The sequence below is a fragment of the Myripristis murdjan genome, chromosome 1 (assembly GCF_902150065.1).
Source record: "Myripristis murdjan chromosome 1, fMyrMur1.1, whole genome shotgun sequence".
NCBI lineage: Eukaryota > Metazoa > Chordata > Actinopteri > Holocentriformes > Holocentridae > Myripristis > Myripristis murdjan.
Window position 1 is genome coordinate 41,263,278 of NC_043980.1, and position 12,174 is coordinate 41,275,451.

Below are 12,174 nucleotides of genomic sequence, written 5' to 3' on the forward strand. Positions count from 1 at the left end.
ACTCTCCCGTCCTCTCCAAAAACATTAATCTAGGGCATATTAGAAACACACACACACACACACACACACACACACACACACACACACACACGCATATATGTGTGTGTGTGTGTGTGTGTGTGTGTGCCCAAGGTGAACAGCCTCTGGCATCAAGGGGGGTAAGGAAAGTCGGCAAGTTGGATCTGTAACTTGGGGATAAGAATTGGGCAGTCGCCCTGTCACTCTCCCCTCTCTGCCGCTGGAAGGGTGGGGTGTGGCCCGCCTCATAGAACCCTCCGCAATGCCTTGTTCGTCCCGTGGTGGAGTTTTCACAGGGTGGTGTCCACGTTTATGTCAGAAGGTGCGCCAGAAGACGGTGTGCAGTTGGCAGTGCATGTGTGCCAGGCCCTTCTTGCAGATCTCCCCAAATACAGTGCCCAGCGGGCACCATTTGCACAGTTTCCCGCGGGTTGCCTCGGCTGGCACCTAGCAGCTGACTTAGAACTGATGGAACTCAACTGGGTTTCAAGTCCTGGTCAGGGCGCTGGTAACAAATCCAGTGTGAGCCCTTAGGCAAGGTCCTTAATGCTACATGCCTATACCTCAATATGAGTGGAAATACAAGCAGAAGAGCCATACTGGCTTGTACGTCACCCGGATCAAGGGCAAGGACAGAACACAAAACTGCTGGAATGTTACTACACTAGCAATCCCAACAACAGGGGATGCATGCAGAGGATGTGTGTGCAATAGATTCTTCGAAACCCAACATCCAGATTCTCCAAGAAACAACTACTAGCTCAGTGTTCCAATATCTGCACACGGAAGCTACTATCACAACTTGAAATTGATGAGGTACACTGGACCTCATCAAAGGTACAAAGATGCTACGGCAATGGGGAGCCAGGACATCAGGTTAGGGGGGAGATTTCATCATCTCCCCACCTTAACAAAAGGGCAGCTGACTTGAGATTGAAGATCATAACTAAGCTGGAATCCTGGGATCTCTCCCACTTGCCAAGGCTAAGAGACATGTTCAACCTGAAGATCTACTAAAGGATGTCAATGTGGCACTGCTGACTATCCCTCCTGTGACCATCACAGGTTGATACATGTAACAGCATCAGTGATCCTAGAGATGCCTGGCTACAAGATTAACACCAATAATAATATAACATAATAAGGAGTAGTAGTACCCGCCATTGAAGAGAAGGCTGGAGGCCAAGATCAAAGCATCACAGAGAAAAGTTAGCCAGATATCTGAACTAAGGAAAGGGGTGGTGGTGAATAAAGGACTGCAAAAGAAATGCAAGAAGCTGTCCATACCTCAGGCACTGGAGGTTGCCAAACAAAGGCACAGTCATGTTGTTTTTAAGAAGGCTCAGAAGAAGGTTTTTCCTAAGAAGATATTTTGATAGTAGCAGGCTTACCCTTACTGTCTTTTACCATGGTATTCTGTCAAGTGTGCTGTTCTATGCTGCTGTGTGCTGGGGTGGCAGTCTTACAGTAGAAGACAGGAAAAGAATTATCAAACTTGTTAGGAAAGCAGGTTCCATTAATGGTACTAGACCTAGCTCTTTGGATGAAATTCTGGAGCAGAGATCCATTAAGAAACTCAGAAAAGTCTTGTCTAGGGATGATCGTCCCTAGACAGTGAAAGAAGTGAAAGGCTACTTGCACCTAGATGTATGACAGAAAGGTTTAGGAGGTCATTTGTTGAGGTCACTGTTGATTGCTGCTGCTTTTTTTTCTTTGTTTTTTGTTTTAATTAATTATTAGTAGTACTATTGCTGTTGGTGTTGTTGTTTTTACTTGAGCAATTGAATCTTATATGACTTGAATTGCCAGGAGTGGCATAGATTGGTGCCTGCTCTGTACTGTATTTTGCCATTTTGCACTTTCCTAGACTTTTTTTTTTTTTTTTTTTTAAAACTGGTATGATTGTTTGTTTGTATTGTGCTCTCCCAGTGTTATGCCTGGTGCAGATCATTTATTTTTGTATGCAGTTTGTTGTCTTGTGCCCTGTCACATTGTCACTGTCTTGTTGGTGCATGTTTGGCCTGGTAGCAAACGAATTTCCCCTTTGGGGATTAATAAAGTGCATCCTATCCTATCCTATCCTATCCTATCCTACAAATGCAGAAGACAGGAGAATAAACAGGATGTTCTCCACAGAATCATCCAAAGTCTACTCACAATGGCGGAGTAGTAAGATGAGAACAGACCCACCCAGGGCTGAGATTGAACAATACTGGAAAAGCATATGGGAGAAGGAGGCATTTCATAACACCAATGCCCAGTGGCTGGAAGATCTGAGAACAGACCACAGCAATCTCCCAGAACAAGAACCAGTAACCATAATGACAGCAGACATCCAAGAAGAGTGGCAAAAATTAAGAGCTGGACAGCGCCAGGCCGTGATATGATCCACAACCACTGGTTAAAGACACTAACTGCACTCCATTGACTCTTAGCAGGACAAATGAACCAGCTGCTAATAGATGAGACCCACCCAGAGTGGCTGACCCAAGACAGACAGTCCTGATCATGAAGCACGCCCAAAAGGGAACAATCCCATCCAACTACCGGCCGATAACCTGCCTCTGCACAACATGGAAGCTCCCGTCAGGCATCATTGCGGCTAAGATGAGTAGGAAAATAGGTCATCAATACATAAGCAGAGGAGAATTGGCAGTAACACCAGAGGGGCCAAACACCAGCTACAGGTTGACAGAGCAGTCGCTCGAGACTGCAAGGCCAGGAACACCAACCTCTGCACTGCCTGGATCAACCACAAGAAAGCCTATGACTCAGTGCCACACATATGGATAGTGGAATGCTTGAATCTGTACAACATCAACAGGACCTTAGGAGCCTTCATCAAGAACTTGATGGAGGATGTGGAGGACAACTCTAGAGGCTATTTAAAGTGGAGGACAACTCTAGAGGCTATTTAAAGCCAGTTGCACAAGTTAGCATCAAGTGCGACATATATTAAGAAGATGCCCTGTCCCACTGCTGTTATGTATAGGCCTGAACACCCTCAGCCAGATCATCATGACGAGCGGCTTCGGATACCGGTTCCGAAGTGGAGCAACCATCAGCCACCTCCTCTACATGGATGACATCAAGCTGTATGCCAGGAATGTGTGAGACATCAACTCACTGATCCAAGCCACCAGGATCTACAGCAACAACATCGGAATGTCATTTGGACTGATAAGTGTGGTAGGATGGTATCGAAGAAGGGCGAAATGCAGCATATACTAATACAGTGTTTCTCAACCGGGGGTCCGCGGACCCCTAGTGGTCTGTGGTGTAACTGCAAGGTGTCCGTGAAAATAAAATATCTTTTAAAAAAGATTCTATGACATTTATTGAAATAAGATTATTTTACTCAAATGTGACTGAAACCTTTATCTACCTGAACTACAGAGGGTAAAAGGACTTTTTTTTTTCTCTAATTCCATCTGTTTCACAAGTGTAAGGACCGCCCACGCACGGTTGCCCCTAAAATCTGGATTATTTGACCAGTGTGATCGCTCTGTTCCGTGCTTGAATACAGTACACCTCCCCTGCTCTGGCACGGTTGGAAGGGGTGTGCTTCAGCACTGTATGGACACATACACGAGCACATGCACGGTCACGCATGCAAGCGCGCAAATGTGGATACGATATAAATCATGCAACTTTCCTCCTCCCTCCGCAAAAGTGTTTAATGCGCGCAGCGCGATTACCAGCGAATGGCCACGTATCAGATATGTTCTCTGTGTCATTGTCCGTTGTGCTGCTGCAACCGCGGATAAACAAAAGTCGGTTTATAATGAAAGTAGCCTATGGCAGTCTGTATGCACGGTGCACTTGTCAGATCCGGCAGACCTGTTGCTGGCCGGCACCGCGCCGGCGCCGGGCCGTGCGCCGGCCCTGAGCCGGCACCGGCCACGGCACCTGGTCAGGTCTGGTCTGCCGGATCTGACAGGTGCCGCTCCAGCTGTCAGTTGGACCTTTCTGAAGAAGGAGGAAGTTACCTCCGAAACTGTCAAGGTAAATGAACATCCCATGTCTGATTAAAAGGAACAAAAACGTCTTTTAGTTAAAAGGAAGACATGATGAATGTATCTGAACTATACTGATTTACGATGATGTCGGACCATGCCTGTTGTCGTATTTCAATGTGATGACGTGCATACCGGGGGCAATCGCGCTTGGAATGAAGGTTTGGGCTTTAGGTAATGTGAGCGCAGGCCAGCGGGGGAGGGGGGCATTTTTGCTTTAGTACGATACGGAGCAAACGGTCCTAATGTGAGCAGGCCCTAATTCATTGTAATTTAATAAGAGATCTCGCTCCCATTTGCATTGTTAAAGTAACTGCATGACGCCGTTAATACAAACTTAACATGATCTGCATCCTTTTCAAATTATGAGCCCCCCAGCGTTTCAGTGGGCATACACCATTCATTTCTTAATAATGCTTTTATTGTGAAACATCTACAGCAAAGTGTTGTGGGAAAAGAAAATTGGAAACACTGTACAAGTACTGCATGAGTTGTTTTGTTCTGGAAGTTACAGCTGAAAGCTCTTATTTGCCTCAAAGAGTAATTAAATGCCTTAATGCAATTTAAAATGCAGTTTCTGCTGTTTCTAACAAATTGCACCCCTACCACCCCAGATCAGGTGGGGGGGTGGGTGGGGGATGGGTGATCAAAAATATGCAGGGGGTCCAGGACCCCAAAAAGGTTGAGAACCACTGTACTAATAGATATACATATATACATATATATACATACACACATACACAGACACAAGCACACACTCAGTGGCCACTTTATTATCCAATACAACTGTTCTGCCGTAAAGTTTACTTTTATGATGCCAATAGTCAAGTCAAATTTATTTATAGTACATTAGCACATTTCATACGACAGATATCAAAGCAAGACATAGATTGCATGCATAAGCAGTATATATAAGATACATATAAAAATACAAAGTCTGCATTTAAAGGAAGATACTGTTGTAGCAGACCTGAGTTCATGTGGTGGAGAATTCCAAAGAGTGGGACCATAATGACTGAAGGCACCATGATCTGATTTTGAATGTATTCTTGGAATAGTGAGTAGACCTTTACTTGATGATCTTAGGGATCTGTCTGGTGTGTACTCAGTGAGCATGCCAGAAATGTAGGATGGAGCTGCACCATGCAAAGCTTTAAAAACAATAAGTAAAATTTTAAATCAATTCAATGCTTCACTGGGAGCCAGTCAAGAGAAGCTAAAATTGGAGTGATTTGTTCCCATGTTTTGGTTCTCGTTAAAACTCTGGCTGCAGCATTCTGAATAAGCTGCAGTTTATTGAGTGCTTGTTTTGTTACTCCAGGAAAAAGTGCATAAAATAGTCCAACCTACTTGAGATGAAAGCATGAACCAACTTCTCAGAATCTGATAGGGATAAGAACAATCTAACTTTAGATATGTTTCCAAGATGATAGAAGGCAGTCTTAGAGACATGAGAAATATGCTTCTGAAAGTTAAGATCTGCATCAGTAATCACATTTAAGTTTCTCACATGCTCACTAGGTTTCACTGGAAAGGGAGTGAGTAATAAATCTCAGTTTTGTCATCATTCAGGTGTAAAAAGTTCTTAGTCATCCAGTGTCTAACCTCATTAATACACTAAATGACATCATTTACCGGGCTTAGGTAGTCAGCAGAAACAGAAAAAAATCTGATTAACACATCTCATCAATTACTTTTGTAATAGATTTTTTAAATTGTGAAGACACTTTGTGGACACCCTGTATGTTTGGCATTGAGCTAATAGTTAGCGCTGCTGTTGGACTGAACTGCTTTTTATTGAGAGGTGTTCTAAGATGCTGCTGCTCTGAGTAAAGTTAGCTGTTGTACAGTTAGCGTGAAAAAGTTAGAGCAGGGAAGAGAAGACAAAACTAAATTTAAAGCAGTTCTTGTAAAACAATTAGGCTAAATCAGTTTTGGTAAAGTTAACATTAAAGCAAATTAAAAGTTAAATTAAAGTTAAAGCATTTCTGACAAAGTTAGGAGTAACTAGGTACTAATGTTATTCAGTACAGTGACATTTGTAAAGTCAGAGGAATGAAGTTTAAGTGGCAAAGGTCAAGTAGTGAAGTTAAATCAGTAAAGCTGGAGCTAAAGTTCGCTTGGTGAGGAAGTAGAAAAGTTGATGAGCAGTACTAACCTTAGCTGAGTTCTGCAGCATTAACTGGACCACAGCTCTCCCAATGCCCTGAGCTCCACCGGTCACCAGCGCCACCTTCCCACTCAGAGACATTACCATACCAAAGCAGTAAATCCCTTCTCTGGCTTCGTCTTTCTGCTTCTCCCTGCGTCCCTCTGTCTCTCTCTCAGTCTTTGTCTGTCTCTCTTGCTGGATGTTGTGTGCATGCATCTACTTTTCTCTGTCTCTCTCTCTGTTACTCTGCATGTACACTTTCTAACACTCCCTCTCTCTGTCTTTTCTATTTATCTTTCTTCGTGGTGTCTACCTCTCTCTGTCACATACGCATTAGCTCTCCCAAACTTGTGTTTTCACTTTATCAGCTGGGCTGTGTTTTCCCTCCCTCTCCCTCCCTCTCTCTCTGCCTCTCTCTCAGCTTATCAGTCTATCTAAACACTGTGTGTGTGTGTGTGTGTGTGTGTGTGTGTGTGTGTGTGTGTGTGTGTGTGTGTGTGTGTGTGAGTCAAAGGCTAAATAAACTCAGTATGATAATTACAGGTTTTGTTCGACATGCTTTACCTGCCCTCCTTTTGTGCTCCTCCTCCTCTTCCCTTTACAACCTAACTCTCCTCCTCCTTCCCCTGCACCCTCCCTCTCCTCCTGCTCTTCACTTAACACACTCCCTGTCCTCCTCCAGCTCTTCCCTTCAGTCCCCACTATTGCTGAAAAAATTTGAGGTTTTGTCATACCTGACAGGAGGGTGCATTCAAACTCCATTAGTGCCGCTGAGCAAGGCAGTGTTCCTTTCCCTTCTAAATAATGACTCGAGATACAGGCTGAGACTGAGACAAGAAATGAAGTCATCATAAACAAACAGCCACTGAATTGAGCTTATTTTCTTTCAACTTTATTAGAACTATGTAAAAGCACGTACACCCCATTTTACAGAAAAATAACAAAGTATTTGTGTGCTCAGTTCAACACGTAACAATATATTAGGGACTTTTGTTTTGTATTTGCATGTGTTTTCATGTTGTTCTTTTTTTTTTTTTTTATCTCAACAGCATCATGACAGAATGCTTCAACTCCTCACATATTCTGCATCACAAACATGTCTACCGTGTTAAAAAGCCTCCCCTGTATTGGGAACGGTGCGCTCTCTATCACAGTGATGTGCCATAACTCTGATGGAGCGCTTAGAACAAAAAAGTGATATTAAAGGTGAAAATGAGTTCATCAAAATTCAAATATGGAAATCATTGGCTCACAGTTGCTTTGTGAAAAAAACAAAACATCAAAGAGATTTAACCTGAATTTCTTGAAGGAATATTTAAATATTCTAATTCCAATTCCAATAGAGTTTATGCAAAATGATGACTTTGTAGTTACAAGCCATCAACTTCCACCTTCCCAACAGCAGCAGAAGAAATATCTCACACTCTGTGCACACTACAGGCCAAAGAAGAGATTAATACATATTGATACATATCAGTATTAAACCATGATTCATGCATTACATTTAACAACATCACTTGATTTGTACAAAATAAATTAGATGTGATATACTTCTTCCCATACAACATGTACATTTAAATATAATAGTCTTCATGTAGTCTGCCAGTCAACAGTGCTAGTAGGAAAGTACACTGACAGCTCAAATCTGGCAAATCTGTTCGTTTTGTTGATAACAGATCTGTTTCCAAAAAAAGAAAAAAAATGAAAAAAAAAACAGCAATGGAGGATGGTTTGGTTTGAAAGAGGATGGAAAGCACTAGCATCATCCATGGTAACACAAATCATCAAATACAAAACCTGTTGGAGCAAAAATAGCAGAAAGACCAGCTCCCTATTCATTTACTGTGTTAAAATAGAATAAACTATCTACTGCTGCAGCTTGTGTGGCATCAAATCCCCTCTGCGCATCAGCTGCCTAAGTAAAACAGTTTTGATATTCTTAAAGAGATAGTTTATCATTGTTACCGAGTGATTTCAATTTTTCAGAAAACTCAAAAAATTATCAGCGGTAGAACTACTGTGCTACATTACAGATGGGGGGAAGTAAAATAATCTTTTTTTTTTTTTTTTGTCAAAATGGGTTAACCGTCCCTTTAAGTAAATAAAGTCTGTCAAAGTATATGAGAACAGAAAATTTAACTGACCTAAGTAAAATAAGTTTTAACGAAGTATTGAGAATGAGTAGGTTGATAAGGAAAACTCTGCCATGTCATCATGGCAGAGTTTAAAGCATCGTCTCTCAGAGCAGCAGGGGAAAGTTTATGGGATGCTGAATCCATCAAAAGGTAGTTCAGTGAATAGCATCCTGCATTGTCACTTGGTTATCACTCAGCCTTACTTTAATATATAGTCATGACATAATCATTTTTTGTAAATACATTTCTCCTACCACTGAGGAGATGCCACAGCAGTATTGTGGAGTTGGAACTTTAGGATATATTTCAGTGGAGAGTTTTAATGTGACATGGAAATAGCTGTGGCCACAGCCTCACTCCACTATGAAAACATTTCTGGGGGCCATTTTAGTGTAAACAATTCACAACTGAAAACAACAAGGGTAGCCTTTAAACCTTGTTTAAATGCTGCTGAGACAGTGATTGAGCAAGAAGGATGCTATGTTATCTGAAAGAACTGAAAATATAATGCACACAGCTCTGAAGCAAAACAAGCAGCCTAGCAATAGAAAAGCTAGTCAAGGGAAGGTGCCTTGTGCATTGAAAATGGCTTGAGATGAACTTCAAATGCGTCTGTCATGCAACAATCCCAGTGCATGGAAGTGATCACAGGTTGTTTTGCTCTGTAACAAAGTATAAACTACGTCTTTTGATGCCGCACACCACGATGATTGCTTTAACTATGGTGACTTTTACAGATTATTGAGATATGAATTCACAGCTTGTGTATGTTGCGAACAACACATTCTATTGGAAGCTGTTGCTCAACACAAAAAATGTGCTATCCTATTTCTAAGAGAAAGTAATATGATTTGATCCTGGGTCAAGGCTCTTTTGAAATAAACAAGCAAACCAACATAAAAACCTGGATGGCTGCATTTATGCTGTCACACATCATGACTTTGAACATGGCGTGGCTCTAGTCTTCTCATCATTGTCTGAACAGATGGGAAACACATGGAAAGCAATTTCTCAGAACTTCAGATCTCAAGATAAATAAATTCAGATTTTCTGTTTGTGTATAAATGTTGAATGTTGTTAGAATCAGTCATTCCACTGGGAGGCTTATTTACTGTAGATACGGGAAGCTGTGGACTTAGTTGCACAGTGCTCTCTGATGGTGAAAAGGTAGAATTACAGCAAGGGCAGACTGCACTACAAGCACTTCTCTCTCCCTAAAAAAAAAATCTCTGTATCATTATACTAAAGGGGCAACCTTTTGTCATGTCCTAACATTTATAGATTTACAGATTACCAAGACAGACACTGACTGATATTCTACTTTACACAGCCAAATCATCAGTCAACGTTATCTCAGTCTTTCTATCAGTTCATACCCATAATAGTTTAACATTTTACATAGTTGTGACCAAGTACTCAGAGCCACATGAGCTCTATGCATGGACACAAATCTACTGTCAACACCAAATACATTTCCACTGAAAAATCAACTCACATTTTCCAGCATTGGCTATGCCATGAATGTGTGTGTGAAAGCTGTGGCAACACCATATGGCAAATAATTTTTAATTCACACAGAAAAAGACAGATGTCAGCTGGAGATGAAACTGGCGCTGTGTGATGCCATAAGAGAACCTTTCCTGGTTACACACAGAATCTTTCAAACCATGGTTCTTTAATTAACCATTTCTTTAATGCTTCACAGGTGCCTAAAAGAGCCACACAACAGTTAATTTACAGGGAAGTTAGATTACATATATACTGCTAATCCAAAATACTGTATCTGCAGATCTCCATTCACTTCCATTGTGTGTCGAAACAGGTAATAAAATAACAGTTTTAGGAGATAAACAAATTCAAACAGAGCGGATTATGGCAATACTGACACCAGCAAGTCCTGGTACCTATTTTTGAGGAAATAAAAGCCTCTTGGCTTGTTATTTTCCTGTTTTAATTGGAAAGTAGATCCGGCAGGTAGTTTCTGCATGAGACTTCTGTAGCCTCTAGTGGCCTGGCACTGGTAAAACTGTCAGTGTAAGATGATTTCTACTAATCACACACAGAAACACAAAAAATCGATACTGGGACTTGTTTCTTATAATTGCATAATTTGCTTTTTTTCCCCAATTTGTTTATGTGATAAGTGTTATTTTGGGACCAGTTTTGCCTCACCAGGGAATGGAATAGAGACATAAATACAGTATTCTGGATTAGCAAATTAGGAGAACACAAAGTAACTAATGACACATCGACCTCCCTTTGTGGATTTCTTGCTCTTTATATTACATCACCATCCCCCGTGTCTCATACTGATGCTAAAGTTTGCTTTTGACATTGGTATCAGGCACAGAATGGAGTGACCAAGCTGCAGTATTTGATGCCCCGGGAATGACAATGGACTGCCTATAATGCCCAGGTAAATCTACACCCCAACACTATACTTATTACATTTTGCTTTAAATGGAAAGTCAACGAAATGAAGTGGTTCTTTAGTAGTTTATGGTTCTTTATGGATCCACCTAATCTCTTAAAGAACCAATCAGAGCCTTTTTTGAGAGTGTAGTAAATTCCCCAGAACAATTAATGGGCTCACCTTAACATTACTGTTGATATTGGAGTATATTTTCATAGATGGCACTCCCAACTCCTGATGGGAAAAAATAATCTCAGTGTTTCAAAACAGGTATAGAACCCATAACTGGTGCTCCTACTCAGAAATTACTGTCTAAATCTATGACCTTTTGTTATAAGAAAAAAAATCAGATTTTCTGATGTGAATGCAGTCTTCTCTTCACCTCAAGCTTTATGAAACAGAACCTGTTTTGGTCATGGTCTATTTATGAGACCATGAGTCACTAGAAACCTTCCTGCCAACTTATCAAGCTGATACTATGATACCACTGATTGTAGTGGTTGTAGTCTTTGGGATTTTTCCAGTGTGGTAGCACTACAAAAGAAAAACAGGTGTGTCTCCAGGTAAATATGTAAAGTATCTGCTAATGTGCGTAGATGGTGGTAACGTGTGTGTGTGTGTGTATGTGTGTGTGTGTGTGTGTGTGTGTGTGTGTGTACTGAGGAATTTTAGGCGCTGTCTATAGTATACAGACCAAATGCACACACAACACAGGCAGTTAAGCTGTAAGACAAGTGGGCTACACAGTATTCATGAAGTGTTTGTGCTTCATTCTTTATGTGTGTGCATTTGTGTGTGCTCCTGGGATTTTCAGCTGTCCATATTGCTTAGAGAAGTAGTTGCCTCCCATGACTGTAATCTTTCATGTTGACTTGTTGACTTTTGCATTGATAATCCTTCATAGTACTGCTTTCCCCATTCACAGTGGTTGTTCTTTGTTGTCTGTAAATGGAGTGGACCACAAATCTAATCTCTTCTCTCTTCAGTCTTGATTTGGGGTCTTTCACAGTGTTGTTGGAAGTCTTAGGATGGACTACAAGCCCCAGGCTAGGGGAGACATCTCACATGAACAATTTCTTGTACAGCTCATAGTATCATAAGTAAATTTTATCATCTAAAAAACTAAATATTTCATTGCACTACACACAATTATATTGACCTTAGTGTGACCACAAAATACTTTTAGGTGCTTATGAAGGAGTACAGTGAATATGAATTCTGCCCCTGGTCAGCTTAGCCATTGAATGATGAGAACACAGATACCAAAATTATCCCCTGATAGAAAGTTGATGATACATGTCCCCTCTTGTTGTTACAGTTCCCAGTTCAGGTCCTTCTATTTTTTGGTTCCAGCTGGGAGTGAACTGTTCAAGTTCCAAACCGATTTATTCTTGGTCGAAATGAACAGTTCAAAATTAGGTTTGTAAACTTCAATGGAAC

General features: G+C 41.2%; 1 protein-coding gene across 1 annotated transcript in view; it reads right to left on the reverse strand.

Annotated features, from left to right (window-relative positions):
• hpgd (15-hydroxyprostaglandin dehydrogenase) overlaps nt 1–6,369 on the reverse strand; it is a 70,243-nt gene extending 63,874 nt beyond the window's left edge. The window contains exon 1 of the mRNA XM_030066208.1: nt 6,193–6,369. Within this exon, the coding sequence (XP_029922068.1) occupies nt 6,193–6,291 (99 nt within the window). The 5' untranslated portion in view covers nt 6,292–6,369. The remainder of the gene's footprint in view (nt 1–6,192) is intronic.
• Nucleotides 6,370–12,174: the final 5,805 nt, after the last annotated feature.